Below are 19,812 nucleotides of genomic sequence, written 5' to 3'. Positions count from 1 at the left end.
AAATTATAAATAAAGGTATTTTGTCTCTGTGATCCTGCGACTTGGAGTTTCAAATCAATAAGGAGAAGATTCCAGCTAAACTGTTGCATGGGATAATTTTCAATTTGCATCAATATTAGAGCAACTTATAGGACTAGGATGAACATCAAATTATTTAGGGAGCAAACACTGATTTCAATAATTAAGCATAAAAGATACTGTAATAAAACATAACGCAAGATGAAGATCTACAACTCCAACATCCTTTTCGACCAAACATTGCGCCCAGAAAAATACAATTGTGAACTTTGTTAATATACAACCAACAAAGCATCGTACCATTGTTGTATCTAACTCCGAACAGCATATTTTATAATCAAATAAGCACACTCATTCCCGATACGAGCTAATCATCATCGTCAAGAACACTCCGACGCCTCTGGATCTGGAATATATAGCAATATAAGACAGCAATTACAGCAATGAGGGAGAAAAAAAACTTGCAAGTTGTAAATAACCTTGAGAACTTACTGTGACTTTGGTTTGCCTAGTCGTTTGGGTATTAATTTGTTCCAGCAATGATATGAGCCTCTCTTCAGAAACCTACATATAAAATGTAGAGTGTGTGCTATTGGTCAGAGGCCGACTTCTTTTGATTTATTTTTTAAGATAGATGTTCCACCGAAAGCAAATGGCATGTAAGATTGCACTAGGACACGATTGGTGAGGCATTATCTTGCGTAACAGATGCATACAACACGCCTCACATAGGGATTGATCCCATGCGTCTCAACCAAGTGAGAGGGGTGTTGCATGCAATTGTTACATAATATGATAAGGCTAAGATTGATTTGGTATACCTTCTCAACTATCTGACCCCTTTGAGCAGCATTTAGCAACACATCTTCAACACCTCTAGCTTTCTCAGGTTTCACCAAAGCAATTCGGGCAACTGCACATACAGCATAACAACAGACATTGGACACGGGATGCCAATCATATACAGAATAATCATACAATAAAATCAAACAAATTTGCCTAATGAAACAAATGTACAAACTGGTTAAGATGCATTCCCATATGCTGCTGATTTACAAAGAGATATAATGCATCATTACTGGCTTTTTAGATTTTACTGCCCTCTTTTATTCATAAGTTACAGTTACTATTATACACACACCTAACCCTTGACCTTGCCGTCCACTCAGTGACTTCTTATTGACCCCTTTATTTTTTGATAAGTATGAAAAGTTTTTATTAAAAATACAACCTTATGCAAAAAGAGAACAAAGTAGTCAAATAGTACAAGCAAAAAAAAAAAAAGAGAGAACAGAAAATTAATTACAAGAGAGAAGACATCTAATGAAAAAAGGAGATCATAACCTGAATCTTATGTTATAATATTTCTAATAAGTTTTGCAACAACAAAGTATCGTTTACATTTGCTGTGAAGCACATCACACCTGTCATGTAACATTTACATTAGTAGGTCATCTCCACCTCTGCATGTAAGCTAATGTCTGCTTTCATACCAATTCCAAAAGAATTAGTTTACATTAGCAAGTGATCTCCACTTACATAAAATCATGTCTAGCAGTATTTAGAAGCTCGTTTCAGCAGGCGTATTCAAAATTAACACCTTGTCCCCGAATTTATGTATCTAGAAAAAAGAACCATCACAGAATTTTCAGGTATAAGAAATTTCAAATGGTCTTTGAACCAAACAGCAATCCTTCCCCACTTAGATAAGCGATAGAGGATTAGGTTAAAGGTTTCAACCCCATATAGGTGCATGAGTTATATTTACCTACAATTAATTAAAATTTATAGGTTTTACCAACATCACAATCATAATGCTGCATAACTGTTAGTACACTTCTACTCAATTATTTTCCATCATAAAAAGGTGAAGCCTAAGAAAGCATGCTGCCATTGAAACCACTTCTATTTACAATTGATTTCCAGGCTATCAATTTTTTCAAACTCTTAAGTTTTGGTCTAAATATTATTATGTTTCTAAGCCTTTGACACAAAGTTCCATACCAATGACCGTTTGAGATTAGCCAAGGGAAGTAAATATTTCAGTATAAGTCAATACCAAAGTACCATTTCAGGATTATTGCTATTTATATATTTATGAACACATACATTTGGTTAAAATTTAAAACCCACAGAATCATGAAGAGTCTTCAAAAATGCAAACTCATGCCACCAGCCAATCAGCCGTATTCAGGTCATGTTCACCACCAATCCAATAAATCAAACAAAAAAGTACACGTGGACCCTAATAAATCTAATTAAAAAAGAAAGTACACCTAGAGAGTGAAAATTGAAAAGATGACACCTAACCAACTAACAACCCAGAGAAAACCAAAAAGAAATGTTGTGAGTTGTCATATGGGATAGAGAAAATAAAGAAGAAAGAGGAAGAAAGAAGAGGAGCCAAAGTTCTACCCGCCCAAATTGCATTTACTAGCAGAACTTGCCAAAACAGACTGAAATGGCCAGTATAGGCTGAAGCAGGCCAGTATTTAAACCAGTATGTTTCCGAGGGCTTAACCATACCAGTTTAGTAACCGGTACAAAAAATTTCAGTTGTACCAGCCAATACAGTAAAAATTTTATAACTTTGCTTTCACACCAATTACCCAAAACCAACCACTTGTTGTATTATATCTGAAATCATACCATAAAGAAAAGTAGTCTGAAAATATTTGCTTTCAAGAAGGAAGTAAATTTGAGCAAGAGTGCGGATCAAATTAATTTTATTCAAGCTTTATGTTAGTTTAAGACTGAGTCCTGCTTATAAAAAAATAAAATAAAAAATTGTAGGTTTGAGTCCTGTGCAGTTATTAGAAAGTTTCAAACTTGCTAAGTGGCTTCAATTTGGGGACTTTCTAAAATTCTGTTTAGTTATGAGAAAGTTTTGACTTGACTAAGTAAGAATTTCCAAAGTGGTTTTGCTTAGTTTTGCTTCCATATGAGAGACAATCAAACAAGTTTACATATGGGAATTTAAAGCAGAGTTTGCATTGATTCAAAGATAAGACTTGCATAGAGTTCTTCTCTCTTTATTCCTTTGTTAATTTACCGTCTGCAGCATAGAGCTCTCAGCCATAATCAGCCTATCATTAACACTAGATTCATCCAGTTAACCTAACCCCATTGGCCAGAAAACCCTACAGCCTTTATTGAGATCTAAAATTTTGTTTGATGTAGAATTGGAGCAACTTGTTTTTCTGTATTCTGTAAAATCAACTAAAAGCCACACAAAACACAACCATAATTCCCTTCACAGACCTTAAAAACTCTGAGCCATACAGTTTACTTTTTTTCTAGATATATAGTAACAATAATCACACAATTCCAACCGAAAGGAGAGACTCAAAAAACCAACAATAGAAACTTTATCCCCTGTGCCAAGGTTGTGGGACCACCAAAACAACGTTGTCACATATGGTCATTTCATTTTCAGCTCAATGATTGAGAGTTCCACACCATTAGAAGTGTAATTGCTTTTATCCCGCTATATGGTCCATGTTAAGAATAAGGGGGCAACATTCCAAGCAATAGGGCTCTGATGTTTACCAAACCATGATCTCCAACCAAATAGCACATCCAAAACCCTCTTAGGCATGCCCAGCGAAACCCATTGAGCCATACAGATACTGTCAAGCCAAAGGAGAAGAAAGAAAAACAAACAAAACACAACAACAATCAACCAGCATTACGGCGGACAGCCCTACAAACACACACATTGACCCGAATTCATCTATAATCTTACAATGAAAACCCTAAAATAAAAAATTTAAAAAAAAAAAAAAAGCCTTAAACCTACTTATCATAAATTTATATATATATATATATATATATATATATATATATATATATAAAAGGCTTAAACCTACAGGTGTTGTCTGCCACAAAAACAAAAGGAAGAGAAGAAATATAACAAACAGCAAACTAATATCGATAATAGACAAACACACATCACTTAAATATTATCGTTACAACCAAGAAGGTAAAGATAGCATTCACAAGTATCAAAAGAGAATTCTATTCTGGTAAATGGAACTCCTAGTGGATTTTTTGGAAGCTCTAGGGACCTGCAACAAGGGTATTCTCTTTCTGCTCTTTTATTTGTTTTAGCAATGGACGCCTTTAGCAAGTTAATGTTGAGGGCCCTTGATAGGGGCTTCATTCAGGGGTTTGAGAGAAAGGAGGGGAGGGGAGGGGGGGGGGGGGTGTGGGATGCAGCTGCTGATTTTGCATTTCTTTGCTGATGATACCCTTATTTTCTGTTGTTCAAATCCAGAGCAGATTGGTTTTTGAGATGCATATTGTTTTTCTTTGAAGCTGTTTCTGGATTAAGGGTTAATTTAAGCATGTCTGAGATGGTTCCAATTGGAGCAGTGCCTAATATAGATGATCTGGCTGCAATTTTGGGATGTAAAGTGGTGTCATTGCCCATGAAATTGCCATTGGGGCCCCGGTTTAAATCCACTGCCGTTTGGACTTCGATATTAAAAAGGATGGAGAAACAACTTATAATTGTGCTTTGAAGAGGTATTTATCTAGAGGTGGGAGAATTACTCTCATCAAGAGTACCCTTTCTAGTCTCCCTATCTATTTCTTATCATTGTTTCCGATCCCTACCAGTGTGGCTCACCAATTGGAAAAATTGCAGCGGGATCTTCTGTGGGGTGGTTTAGGCAATGAAGTTAAAATGCAATTGGTTAATTAGAAGACTGTATGTCAACCACTACAATCGGGTGGTTTGGGTATTAGAAGTCTTACTCATTTTAACACTGCCTTATTGGGTTGGTTATGAAAGTTTGCTTTAGAGACAAATGCTTTGTGAAGAGTAGTGATAGATAACAACTATAGCAGCTGTAGGAGTGATAGGTGTTCTGGAGTATCAAATGAACCTCATGGGGTTTCTTTGAGGAAATAAATTAGAGGTGGTTGGGGAAGGTTTTATCAAAATGTCCAGTTTGAGGTGGGGAGGGGTTCTCAGATTCATTTTTGGGATGACGTGTGGTGTGGGGAGGGGGAGCTACCTCTTAAGAAGGCTTTCTCTTTGTTGTATCGCATTGCAAGGAACAAGGATGCGTTTGTGGCCAAACATTTGTGTTGGAAAAATGGGATTGCTCATTGGGATGTGCTCATTATTAGACATATACAAGATTGGGAGTTGGAGAGCTTGGAATCTTTTTTTCTCTTCTTTACTCTGCTGATGTTAGTCAGAATGAGGAATATAAATTGGTGTGGTTACCTAAATGGAGTGGTTTCTTTGAACTAAAGTTGTCTTATAAAACTTTAACGGGTAGAGGAAGCCATTCTTTCCCTTCGAAAAGTATCTAGAAGGTGAAAGCTCCTAAGATCACCTTTTTCACTTGCACAGCTGCTAAGGGAAAGATTCTCACATTGGATAATTTGAGGAAGAGGAATATTTGTGTTGTTAACAGGTGTTGCATGTGTAATAATGATTGGGAATTGGTGGATCACCTACTCCTTCATTCTTCCTATGCATATAACCTGTGGCCATTTGTATTTAGCTTGTTTCGTATTTCTTGGGTTATTTCTAAGCAAGTGATTGAGTGGCTAGCTTGTTGGCATGGAGGTGTTGGGCAACATAGAGCAGCAACTGTTTGGGGTGCTATTCCACAATGTATTATGTGGATTATTTGGAGGGAGCGGAACAACTGAACTTTCAAAGGGGAGGAGCATTCTATCATAGAGTTGAAATGCTTTTTCATACTGTCTTTATTTGATTGGATGACTACTATGAGTGATCTCGCATAACCTTCTTTGCTGGATTTTCAAAATTTATGTAGTTTTGTAACTTTTGCTTAGCTTTTGTTGCCCTTGGACGCTCCCTTTGTACCAGAGTAACTGTTTTTTGTTGAACTACTTAAGTTTATTCGTAAGGACAAAGTTTAGCTACAAAATTGGTTGTAGCCTAAGACTACAACCTTACTCAATATCTTTTTATTAGAGGTGAATCTTGACAAATCCACCGTTGGATTACATATTCTTCTTATATCCTCCATGCTTGCAAAATTTTTATAAAATTAAACATCAATAGCTATACCATCAATACACTGTTTAAATTGAAAGTTTTTGTAGTTTAAAATTATGCACAAAATATAAGTTTATAGATCATATAGTAAATAATATCCGATTGACACAAAATTTAACATGTATTAAGAGCATAAAGAACAAGCAATCCAACGGTTAGATTTTCAAAATATGTAATAATATTTATTTTATTGAGTTAGGTTACAACCAATTTTGTAGCTAAACTTTGTCCTATTTTTAATGAAGTTTTTACTTACCTATAAAATAAAATAAATAAATAAATAAAAAGAATTCTGGTAGACTTCACACATTTTGAGAATTAAATTCTCCATTCATGACCAAAGTGACCAGTCCAATCTTCTTAAACAACAGAAACACTGCTAGACCTATATGACAAGACATAGTGATATCATGATTGAGTGCAAGTTGCATTGTTTACCAACAGGCAATAGGAGATCAAATATAAAAATAAACCAAGATTAGAGTAGGATGCCTTTTAGACAAGCAGTATCCAAGAGAAAATTCTTCAGGAAAATGCAAGAGCTGACAAACATATGAAGATATGACTATGTTAAGAGAAAAAAAAATAACAGTCCTAATAAACAACTACAACCGCTAATTTCAGATTTGAGCTTACTTCTTTCCCGTGCTTCAGCTGACAAAATCTGACTAAGCATCATTTGCCTCCGTTCCTCTGCCTCCCTAAATAGATTGCTTACTCAAATCAATAACTTAAAATAAACAAGTAATTTCCTTTACAGTAAAAACCCTTGAACTGACAGAACATTTGTGGCATAATGCCACAAGCCTACAACTAGATTCAAAAACAAACCTCTTGGCCTCTTCCTGAGCATTCTGCTGTTCAGAATTTTGTTGATTCCCCTGTATATCATATAATATGATAAGCAATCAACATCAAAGCATGAGAAGCAAGCTGCAATACTATAGTATTATGCAAAAAAATTACATCATGTCAAAAGAAGATTGCCTACCACACCACGTTGACCCATAAGCTCCTGCATTCTTCTTTGTCTGATTGCTTCTAACTCAGGATCAGCCTAAATAAAAACAATAAGTGGTAAATTTTGGAACCCAAACAATTGTTCCAGTAATAAAGGGCAGGGGAGAAAACTTCAAATTTAAATAAACATTCCCAAAGGACACCACATTCTAGAAAACCAAAAAAAAATTATTACCAATGCCTATCAGTCGAATTAAGGTGCTAATTTTAGCATGTATTAAGCCATATTGCAATGAGAAAACTGTAAGCATCCGTCAGTGGAACCATAATCAAATATCAAATGCTGATCCAGCACAAAACATTGAATACAAAATTCAGGACTATGAGCAGCATCTGGAGTGCGTACACATAACAAGAGAGAAAGCAAGAATACTTGGGTAACAGCTTCAAAGTGAAATTCCATTTCAACAACTATTGAATTTGAAGTTTCACTTCAAGGTCTTCATTTATTCTTAGAAACAGCCAAGTAGTTATTTGAGTACCAAATTGTATGGCCTTTCTTGCTTGCAGAGTAGATAGCAGAGTATCCTCACTACAGACGAGCACTATTTGGGAAGCATATTTCACATGACTCTTGCAAGTGTGGGCTCATGAGAACATGCAAGTACATAGACAACTACACTTTATGATTTTTCCTTCTTTTTTTTTCTTTTAGGCTATATTTAGCAGCTTATCATCAAGGTTTCTTCTATGACCAGAACAGACTCAACTTACGTGTTATTCTTTATGCAACTAGATATTTAGTTTTACACCATATAAAAACACATCATTGCTAATTAATATAGCACAAACTCTAAGGAATATCAGGTTGCTTCATAAATCATAGCTCATCCTTTTAAAAGCAATTATTAGCTAGGTTCACAAATTATCCTGATCCAACAATGTAGCCACATTTCATACGCTATTACATCAGTATCACACACAGTATTCTTTTTGATTCATTGAAGCTGATTCCTTTTTTTATAAAGTAGGGAACCTTTCTAAATAAGAGCCCATTGGAGTCGCCTCTAGCCAGTAAAACCAACAGAAAACTGACCCCACTAATACAGAGGCATTCACCCCCCGACGGACTAAGCAATTTATGCTCATGCCCAGGAACACACACATGCACATTATTGTAGTCAGAGTATCCAAAAATCACCAAGTACTAAAATCTCTTCAAAGACCAAGCAAAGCAAAAACCCACTAAAAATGAGCATACCCCAGATTCAATTTTGCCCTGCTCAGCTTTGACACAAACAAATAAAAAATGGGTTTTCATTTTTCACTAACTATTTCTTAGCCAATTCACAATTATCAAGATCACATTACACACAATTGCAATAGCATCATTTTCACATTACAATGACCCAAAAGCTACAATACCCAGAAATTAAAAAGTGACCAAGTGTATAAGACATTCAGTTTATGAAATCAAAAACAAAAACTGATAGCTAACTAAATTTTTACAAGATGAACACAAAACCTAATGCTCTGTTTGGTTGATCCAAAAAATGAATTATTTTTTTTTCCCTTTTTTCTGAGGAAAATAGGTAAAGTAAAGAAGAAATAATACGCACCATTGTTTGATTTGAACTCAGAGAAGCAAAGTGGGTTTTGTTTTCCTGTGGATTTGAAAATTCGGATCTTCTTCTTCTTCTTCTCCTCCTTCGCTACAAAAGCAAAGTGGGTTTAGTTTTAGCTTTGCACTCGCGTTTGTAAGACGCAATTTTTCAGGCATTTTATGGGCCCCAGGTCCACCCTTGGTCCATTACCCGTTGCAATATTTTTCTTTTTTCTTTTTTTTTTTCACTTTCCTTCCTATTTTTTAAAGTCAAAATACACTTCGATTCCTAAAACTTTAATCCATAAGGGGAGAAATTACAAACGGATAAATTATAAGGGCTTATGATAGATAAGTGATATGGTCCACTATTTCATTAAAAGACTTTTATTTATTTAAAATTATTAAATTATAAATTTTTTTAAAACATAATCTAATTACTGACTGAGCAATTTTAAATAAATATGAGTTTTTTAGTAAAATAGTGGACAAGTAACATAGTTCATCAGAAGATTGTATAAATTCTCCCATACGTGACTTAAATTCAAAGCGATTTATTTTTGTTACTAACAAAACAAAAGTATTTGATTTTAAATTTTAATCCTTTACAAATTTAATATGGTTGATTTTAGTCCATAAAAATGTGTCTAAAAGAGTGATAATTTATCCATGTCATTTAAAGGACAAAAGAAAATCACTTTAAACTTCAAAGACTAAAATTTATAGTGAGCTAAATTTTAGAGATGGACATATTTTACCCTATTCTTTATTTAGGGTCAGTACAAGGCCTAAACCTAAAGCTCCCACTACAAAAAGGCCTTATGTCCTTTGTTAAAAGGCCTTGTCTTTCCTTATGAAAGGAGATAAAAATTATGCATTATTTTTCTCAAATCTAATTAGTTTTCCAAAATATTAAACCTATAAAAATGCAATCCAATTGAAATCGTAAATTGTTTGAAAAAGAAAATGTTGTAAATAAGCCAAATTATTAACGATGATTAATTTTCCCTAACAACTTGAGATTATAATTTTTGTAAACCAATATTCTAAATTATAATTTTATTTAAATAAAATTATTTTTGTTTAGTTGAAACTTAACAAGGAGTGAAACTCTATCTCACTAACAAGTCCAACTTAAACTCAAACTCATCATTTTTTTTAAACAAATTTATTTTTATTTAATCCAAACTTAACAAGAAGTAAAACTTTATCTCTCTAATAAGTCCAACTAAAACTCAAACCCAAATGCTGATATTATTATTATTATCTCTCTACTTCACTAACGCGATATTTTATGATAGGGTATAAATTTATAGTCATGGATTATTCTTTTAAATGTAGTCCAATCTTTTTCTTATATTTTTTTATCTATAGATCACCTTTGGATTAGTTTTTTTTTTTTTAAGAGAGAGAGTTTCAACTTATGATATTCGTTTCTGATGATAGCGGAAATTGAGCTATCAATTTTTGGTGTAAGTGGGGATTGAGCTAGCGGAACCCACCTCTGGATTAGCTTTGCTGTTGATGACATTATGGCAAATCTTGTCCAAATCCCCTTATTGTTGGTCCTTTTTTTTTTTACTTTATTCTTTGATCTATCATTTTTGTTCTCTTGTAATTCATGGGGTCCCTTCCTCTATCTCTTGTTTCTCTCATTGGATCTTCATCAAGGAGCAGTGAGATGAAGTGGCCCCTTATTAGTCGCCTTATTCTAATTAAATTTCCTGTTATTCAGCAAATAAAAAATTATAATCTAACCCACATATAAAATCCACCACGATAAGTGGAATCTGGATGAGTTATTATTAGTCCCATTGACATGATTTTTTATTAGATTTGCATTCTTAAATTGAGATCGGTAAGATAATTAATGGGTCTATTAATATTAAGAGCCAACTCAACCAACTTTTAGATTACATAAATTATACTGAGGGGGAAAAATGATTGCACAATTTAGATTGAAAATTGAATTATATGTTTATGTTAATCTTGAGATGGTGTCATCTGACTCATCTCCCAATAATAATAAAAACTAAAAAATTTATAATAATAATAATAAAGATGGGTCACCTTAGCCTTTGGTGAGTAGGTCATCGATATCATTGTTGTCTCTGTCACCATTAGAATCTTGTTGCACTCTTTTGAGTCTTATCTCTCTCAAATGCATGGACTATGGAGGCATGAGCCTAGAGAACAGACAAAGTTTGCTTTTTTTTTTTTTTGGTTGTATAAATATATGACCTTTCCACACCAAAGGTGTTCAATGTCAACCACAGAGAAAAAATTAACTAACGAAAAGACATGTTAAATTATAGAATCTGTCTAGTAAAAAATCAAGAATTAAGCCATTACCCTTGTATGTGATGTTTCAAATGTTCGTGCAGTCTTTATAATTATAAACTTTATCCCACCAAACTCCTCCCTTCACCACCTCCCCCTTTCTCCATTACTGAGAGTAATGAAGAAAGGGAGAGGAATTTACTCACTTGTCACACCCAAATCCACTAAGGTCTAATACATGAGATGGAAGTGTTTGTCAAATAAATGATTTGTCCATCTGACATAAAAATAGTAACATGTTATAATATCTTTAGTATAATTAAGAGCTCCATAGAAGGTTACAAAAGTTATAGGTTATGAAACATACATCTTTGAGAAATATACATATCTATTGATATATCCAAATCATAGGATCGTTTGATCTATTTCACAAAACAATCAAGATCACATTAGGATATTTAGAAATTAAAAATCACTTAAGGTTTCATGGGATCGGCTTGTGATTGCAAGATTGTACGATCTTGCTCCAAATGGTATGAGATTTGGACAATGGGCATCTTTTTGTAAGTGAGACTGTAGAATAATTCTGTTCCCATCTCTATCCTTCACTCCTTTGAAAAATGTATAGTTGGTTAGATCATTTTCCTGTCTTTTGTTATTGTTTTAGTAAAATCTTCTTACTCAACAAACAAACATATATAAGATCAGATGATCCTATGATTTGGATCGTGATTTTAACAACCTTGATCATAATTAAATCATTCTCATAGGGATGGGTTACTATCTCATACCTATAAACCAACTCTCCTTATAAAGAGAGGTATAAAAATTATTGTTATCAATATTCTGTTTATTTACCCCCACAAAATAGACATCTAACTTTATCTTCAGAGTACTCAAGATCAACCTCCACATGATCCCTAATCTAGGTAGTAGGCTTGTTTTTGTTTGCAGGTGCCCTTGTTACGACCGAGAAATCAAATTGATTTTATTATTGGAGTTCTTATTGTGATTACTTTTTTTTTTTTTCCAAATATTTGATAGAAGAGTTAGCGGATGTGCTAAAAGTATTAGTATAGAAAATAATTTTAGAACTTTTTATGGGAAATTTTTTTTTAAAAAAAAAACCCAATTTTATTAACAGATTTTTATATTTCTTAGTATAAAAAATTTCCTTTGAAATGATTTTGTTTTATGGACTCTCATGTTATATCGAATTTTACCTCAAAATCATATTATCATCGAAGTTAGGAATCTACTAAATATGACTAAACAGTTTTTTGATACTGATTTTTTTTTTTTTTTTGTGGGTGCGTGTGTGTGGATAGATTTTAAATTTTCTCGAGTAAATAGAAATTCGTAACAACGTGCTATGTCTTGTGAGGGCACGCAATGATGTTGAGTTTACTGATATTATGAGGGCGTTTGGATGCAACTTAAAGTTGCTGCGTCCACGTTTTGTTGTTGTTTTTTTTTTTTTTTCTTCGCTGCTGTGGGGGACAAGTGTGCAGTGCGCGTACTGTGAACGCACTGTGCATGTACTTTTTTAGCAATTTTTTATTAAAATTAGGTTCCGCAATACTATTTACACATTTAAAAATTATTTTGCTACAGTATTTTCAGTTTTCAGTTTTTAATTTTCAGCAATAAATTTTATCCAAACAGACCCTATAGCTACTAGAGGGTCATGCGGAGAACAGAAGAAAAAAAAAGATTCATGTGAAAGTGCCTCTGTCTTGGTTATTGATTTGGGAATTGAGAAAGACGTGTCTTTGTGAAAGGAAAAAAAAAAAAAAAAAAACAATTAAATACAAGTATTTGTGTTTTTGGCACTATCAGACAATACCTTGAAATATGGTAACAATACCATTATCTCATACATTATTCTAATGATCTAAAAACAGAAACACAGATCTGCATGAAATATGCTTTGACAAAGACCAAAGTAGGTCCCTAATTCACGTGCCTCCAGTTATACTTATTTTCTTCTTTAATTTGTTCTTTTTCACGTTAAAATAACCAAAGAAGAGAAAGAAGTAAAATATTGGTGAGTCCAAAATGGCCGACCCATGCAACCCACTTTCCTCCACTGGATCCCAACAAAATCTCTAGATTTGCATCTTTATAAACATAGTTACTTTCCAGATTCCATTGCCACCACATTCCAATCCAACGGCCACAAAAACTCTGTAACACTCCAAAGATCTACCACATTGGATCAAAACAAAAACTCAAACTTATTTACTTCACTTCTTGAACTCACTTTCACACTAAATTTAGTCAACAAACAGTGATATTTAAAAGCAAAACCCAAAATCTAAGTACAGATACAAAACAACAGTGTAGAAGTGAGGGAAAAGGAGAAATGGGTTTCACCATGGGTCTGAACTTGCTGCTCCTCCTAGCCATGGTGGCTACAAACATCTTATCTCTGTACCACCTTTCCTCCACACTTCAGACCCCAAAGAAGCCCCCAACCACCGCACCTCTAGTCCCTGACCACCTTATTCAGCAGCTCCACACCATACGCGCCACCATCAACCAACTCACGCGCCTCCAACCCACCACCACTTCCACAACCACAACTACCAAATCAACTACCCCACCAGATCTCCTCCTCCACTCCCGCCTCTCCCCAATCGCCTCATCTTGCCACAACCACGCTGACCTCCTCCACAAGTACATGACTTACACTCCTTACTCACTCTGCCCACCAGACTCTGACTCCATAGCCGAGTCCCTCATCCTCCGCGGCTGCCACCCTCTCCCTCGCCGCCGCTGCTTCTCCAGAACCCCACCAAAACCCACTTCCTCTCTTCCCCATAACCCTTTCCCTTCTTCTCTCCCCGACCAGAACGTCCTCTGGTCTAGCAAAAACTACTCTTGTAGCTCCTTCAGCTGCCTCATTCGCTCAAACCCGAAACTTGGCTTCGACCCATCTCGCGAAATCCAGAGATTCACCTCCTACACCAACGAGCTCGACCTCCCGATCCCGCAGCTGCTCCAGATTGCGAACTCGGCCAACTCTGCCCTCCGGCTCGGCCTCGATATTGGAGGCGGAACGGGGACTTTTGCCGCGACGATGAAGCTCCACAATGTGACTGTCGTTACAACCACCATGAATCTAGGAGCTCCTTACAATGAGGCGGTGGCATTGAGGGGACTGGTGCCTCTGCACGTGCCGTTGCAGCAGAGGTTGCCGGTTTTCGACGGGGTGTTGGATCTGGTTCGGTGTGGACACGCCGTGAATAGGTGGATACCGGCGACGGCGCTGGAGTTCTTGCTTTTTGATGTGGATAGAGTGTTGAGGAGTGGAGGGTACTTGTGGTTGGATCATTTCTTTAGCAAAAGTGTGGATCTTGATAAGGTTTATGGACCGTTGATTGGGAAGTTGGGGTACAAGAAAGTGAAGTGGGCAACTGGGAGTAAGGCTGATTCGAAGTATGGGGAGGTTTATTTGACTGCCCTCTTGCAAAAGCCTGGTTCCAAATGAGCTTCAATACTTTGAGGTAAGGTAGACAAATGTTTGATACCTTGGTAGAATTTATGGTGGTTTTAGTTTGAATTGAATTCGGAAATTTATTTACCTCGGTGGAGTTTGATATGCATTTAGAACTTCTTGGTGTTCTGTTGAATATAATAATTAAGATTTGAGCAATTAACTAAGTTTGTTGGTTAGCATATAGTATTGACTACAATTTTTTTTTGGTAAGAAAATAATGGGGGAGGGGTGGGGGGTGGGGGGGGGTTACAGAGTGTAGATTAAAGTGTTACTTAGAGGTGAAACCTTGTGCATGATCTAGTGTCCAAAGCTGAATCTGGTTAGTGAAGGCACGGGATTTGTCGATTTGCAATTTTAGTGTGTTGTGCTCTTCTTGATCACATAGGAGAGAGTTTGGTTGGGGTATTAAGTATTATTTATGCATTGATAATATCTGTCAATTTCAATTGATCTAAGGACATTTTTCCCACATCATTGATCTATCAAGCAATTATAGCTCTTTGATTGACAAAGTTAATTTCAAGACTTAAACTGAAGTCAATTATGAGCAGTGCTTGAAATTCCTAGCTGAAATATTCTTGTCTTCTTCGCTTAAGTTTGGCTCTGTCATTATCAAATTATTAGGTAATTGTGGAGTAAGATACCTACCTAAAATTTACAAACTACTACACTGTATTTTTTTTGGTAAGAAGATAATGGAGCGTACAGAGTGTAGATTAAAGTGTTACCTGAGGTGAAACCTTGTGCATAATCCTGTGTCCAAAGCTGAATCTGGTTGGTAAAGACACAGGATTTGTTGATTTGCAAATGTGGTGTGTTGTTTGTTGTGCTCTTTTTGATTACATACAAGAAAGTTTGGTTGTGGTATTATGTATGCATTGATAATATCTGTCAATTTCAATTGATCTAAGGACATTTTGCCCACATCATTGATCTATCAAGCAATTATAGCTCTTTGATTCACATAGTTAATTAAATTTTTTATGCAAGCTGAAGCTGAAATAGTCCTGTCTTCTTTGCTTAAGTTTGGCTCTGTTATTATCAGATTGTTAGGAACTTACCTAATTCAAAAATCACTAGTCATGATGGCCCTCTTTTTTTATGCTTATATTTTCCAACATACAAAATGGATATCCATGTAACCTATCCAGGAACAATATCTTGAATCTTAGATCAGTAACTTCCATCTGAAGCCCTGATATGGCTCTGTTTTAATTACTGGTTTTCATGATATCTCTTCCGAAAGAAGAATTAATCTTCCTTCCTGAGACTGACATAAGTTTTAGTGTTTTACTTAGAAAAAAACCTTGGTTTTTTTTTACTTCTAGGCGATTCATCAGTGGTAAAGAGGCCAGTTGACATGCTTTACATCAAGCTCAATAATCTCATCAAATCCACGTCTTCTTTGGGCGTTTAGTTTGATAACACTTAGTAGTGATTAATTGTTAGTAAGTGAACATTTTGAATCAAATTCAAGAATTGATAGGCTAACCAATGAATATGCATGATTTCATAAGTTCTTGTTAGTTTCTTTTAAAAATGAAAAAATATATTTAGCAAGAGATGATTAATAATGATTTTGTTTAAACTATGGATGTTCACATTCATGACTCATTTTGAAGAGTTGATGAAGTATGCCGATGAGAGGGCTTTTAATCTCCCATTTCTTCTCTGTTCCTTGATTAGTTCCCCTAAAGTTCCTCCTCACAAAGAAATTTTCAAAAACAGTGAAGTTTGCCCTATCACGAGGAAATATTCCTATCAAATGCAATAAAATTTGTGACAAATTTGTGTGCAAAAATTGAATTGGAATGTCGAGAGTTTTGGGTTTCTTATGAACCTAAACAACCTAAAGATAGATTTTCTTGCTTGATTGTGTAATTTAGGTCAATATTACATGATGCATCATGGTTATCTGATCCATCTGTGAATTATATTGTATACATTCTCTAGTACTTATAAGTCCAACCAGTTAGATTGATTTACCATTTAACAGTTTCTATTAAAATGGATTACAAGGTTTGAACTTTTTTTTTTCTCTTCATCAAACTTCAAATTAATTTATCTAAATCAATGAGCGTGCCTTAAGACCCAAAGTATAGTTACACTACTTTCTGCAACTTATATTTTGAGTGCTCTGAGTTGATTTGGTTGGCTTACAGGTATTGCTGCGAAACTGATTGCCTCATCAAAGGATTTGATTTCCCCGGGCTCCTAGACATGGAGTCCTCCGTAAATGAGTTATGAAGCAAAATATTTTATTTCCACTGAGGTGGGTTATACGTTTAGCATGTTATCAATGATGTAAAGCCTTGTAGAATGAAAAAAATCATAGGGAAGTTGAAGTCTAGTTGTAGATCCAAAGGGTCTTTTGGGGGGGGGGGGGGGGGGGGGGGTTGGTTGGAAGGGATGCTTGAGGTGGATCCCCTTTATTGGTTTTAATTGATTGTTATATTTTTTTTTAACCTTCTCTTAATAATCCTTGCTAGATTATGTTATTTCTGTTTTATTGTTTAGAGATAAATCTGCAGAGCAATTACACTTAATTCACACCAAAAAAGTTGCATTTATTTTATAGAGACATTTGGTGGTCTAAGGCTCTTAGCCCAAAAATATGGACTTTTTTTTTTAGATAAAAAAAAGTATTAATTTTTGATTCCATACCATGTTAAAAAGCATGATAGAAAGCAAAGAGAAAGGGGAACATGAAGGATGATCGAACTTTATTGCTTTTTTAAGTTTTTAACACACCACTTCTAGTTGTCTGGTTGTACAACCACAAACTATCCATGGAAATCATGAATGGCAAGTTGATGATCTAACTTTACTCATGTTGCTACTTGCTATTTTATGTTATGTGCCTTTGCTTAAAAGGGAATGGATCTCATAAAAAAAAGGACACAATCAGTTTTGTCCTTTTTAAGTGAATATCTTCTTCATTGCAAGCAAAGAAGTTTCATTCTCCTCATCATCTTTCTTTTACCTTAATTGATTGTATCAAACTTTTAGAATATTAAAGTGAAACATTGAGATTGATGTGATTTGATAAACAATGGAAGCTTGTCAAGTCCTTTTCTTAATATGTACTCGATTATGTGTTCCTTGATCCTCCAAGATGAAAATGGAGACCAGTAAACAAATGTGCCTCTCTAAAACATTGAAGTTACATAGGCATGATCCTGAAATGTGAAATGTCACAAGCTGTGGGTTCACAAGCAAACTTACCCCTATAAGATTATGAAAATTCTATTCTAGTATAATTAGCACTACACCGATATTGGATAAGAATGGACGTTAAAGTCAAACTCTACCAGCACTACACGGGTTCACAAAGCAAACTTTCCCTCCCTTCTTTTCCTTTCTTTACTTTTTTCCCCAAACAAAGGGTTAGTTGAACTGGTATTGACTTCTACATATCGCGTGGGCCCTTTTCTAATAATAACTTGTAAAAGGACAATCGTTTCCCCCATTTTCAGGATGTGGACGAGCATCACTTGTCTGACACAAGGAACAAGGTCAAGGTCAAGGAACTGTTTTTTATTATTATTAAATACAACATCTAACTCCCTCTTTACTAAAGTGGGTCAAAGCCCAGTTTAGCCCACCATGGCCCTTTTAAAGTTTTTTTTTTTCTTTTATTTATATTTGTAATTAAAAAAGTAGAGAAGATGAATAAACTGTTGTAAAATAGAGGAAATATATAGGCAATAAAAGAAAATATGAGAATGAGATTATATCTAATTTGCTTATTTTCTAGTGGTCATTCACCGCAAAATATAATTTCTAAGATTGATATAGAATACACATGTATACATCTTTCTTTACTCTCAGTGTTTCTCAAATATTTCTTAGTGCACCTTACAATAAGAGCGGAAACTCCTATAGATAGAGGAAGAAGGAAACGCTGAAGCAACTAAGAGGGAACAAGATCTCCTAAAATAGCTGCATCTATTTAATGCGATGAACGTATGTCCATCATTCGTGAAAAGGGAATAGTACATAACATAAACTCATTATTTAAATCTTCTGTTTCATTTTTTCTGTTTCACCTTATATTCCACCAATAAAAACTTGCTACGTGTTTCCCTAATTAAGAAAATACTATCATTATTGACATATTAAATGCTACTGTTATTAATTAATAGTAGTATTTTATTAATTAGGTGAACACATGACAAGTTTTTATTGGTGAAGTATAAAGTGGAGCAGGAAAAGTGGAACAGAAGATTTGGACTCACTCATTATTTAGAGGCGTAAGCCACAAGCCCACAAGTCCATTAAGAAGAAGTACTTTGTAGCTTGGGCGCTTATATATATATATATATATATATATATATATATATATATATATATAACTGATACTTCTAAATCTTTCATAATTTTTATCTCTCATAATTTTTCATATTAGTACAATAACTAAATAAAATTATCATTCTAGTTAAATAAAATTATTATTTTTAGTTTAAAATTTAACCAAGAGTAAAACTCTATCTCTTTAATAAGTTCAACTTAAACTCAAACTCATCATTATCATTTTTTTAAATAAAATTATTTTTGTTTAATCAAAACTTAATAAGGAGTAAAACTTTATTTCTCTAATAAGTCCAACATAAACTCAAACGTAGATAATTTATATAAAAGACAAAAATTATGATAAGACTAAAAATAAAATAAAAACTAACGTTGAAAAAAAAGAGACTCGCGTTGATAATCGTGGATTTGGTTTTTGGGTTGAAATTTCTACTAATTATTTTTTATATTGTACATGGCATATAAAGTATCTTTATTTTTTTGGAGAAAAATAAAATATGCAACCTAAGTCTTTCAGCCTAAAGAATGATAAATTTTTATTTGGTATGTTATATATAAATCTTTTGAATTTGGTTTGGTTTTGAAGTATAATTTGGGGATTTTATAAATTTTAAAGTTTTAAGTCTTGGAGATTTTGGTATTTGTGTCTCAGTAGGTTGATTTTAATTCTTTACCTTAAATGCTTTTTATTAGGTTCATGTGATTTTTTGTTTTCCTATTAAAAGTTATATTTTTGGTTGATTATTTACTTATTGTTGGATTTTTTTTTTTTCAAAATCAATAGTTTTTCCGTACATTGCACGGGTTAGCGACTAGTTAGTTATAAAACCACAACTAACTCTCTTCTTAGAACACTCCCAACGGTTTTTAGTCAAAACATCATTTTCAACTAAAATAGTCCAAATAAACCTAAAAAATTGACACACATTGGTTTAGTAACGCATTGCTAAAATAGATTTTAGCTATAGTGATTAACCAAAAAAGAAACGCGTGATGTGTGATCATGGAGGATTGCTTCAAGACCCAAGCAATTGCAAATCTTTCCCAGCCATGTTCATGGGGGGTAGACAACTCACACTCTACTTTTTCTTTTGA

General features: G+C 34.4%; 2 protein-coding genes across 2 annotated transcripts; one reads left to right on the top strand and one right to left on the bottom strand.

The window, feature by feature from the left end:
• Nucleotides 1-153: 153 nt before the first annotated feature.
• Nucleotides 154-8,913, bottom strand: LOC142636412 (uncharacterized). Its single transcript, XM_075810628.1, has 7 exons — nucleotides 8,641-8,913; nucleotides 7,053-7,118; nucleotides 6,893-6,942; nucleotides 6,698-6,762; nucleotides 840-931; nucleotides 511-582; nucleotides 154-424 (listed from the first exon to the last, which is right to left on the bottom strand). The coding sequence occupies exons 1-7, from the start codon at nucleotides 8,641-8,643 to the stop codon at nucleotides 386-388; spliced, it is 387 nt and encodes a 128-aa protein (XP_075666743.1). The 5' UTR covers nucleotides 8,644-8,913; the 3' UTR covers nucleotides 154-385.
• Nucleotides 8,914-12,929: 4,016 nt separating this feature from the next.
• Nucleotides 12,930-16,908, top strand: LOC142633667 (putative methyltransferase At1g29790). The gene is made up of 2 exons (XM_075807907.1): nucleotides 12,930-14,413; nucleotides 16,569-16,908. Exon 1 carries the CDS (start codon nucleotides 13,270-13,272, stop codon nucleotides 14,395-14,397), a length of 1,128 nt encoding a protein of 375 aa, XP_075664022.1. The 5' UTR covers nucleotides 12,930-13,269; the 3' UTR covers nucleotides 14,398-14,413; nucleotides 16,569-16,908.
• The last annotated feature ends 2,904 nt before the right edge of the window (nucleotides 16,909-19,812 follow it).

The sequence above is a fragment of the Castanea sativa genome, chromosome 5 (genome assembly GCF_040712315.1).
Source record: "Castanea sativa cultivar Marrone di Chiusa Pesio chromosome 5, ASM4071231v1".
In the NCBI taxonomy this organism is placed as follows: Eukaryota; Viridiplantae; Streptophyta; class Magnoliopsida; order Fagales; family Fagaceae; genus Castanea; species Castanea sativa.
Note: the sequence above shows the minus strand (reverse complement) of the source record. Positions and strands in the feature narration are given on the sequence as shown.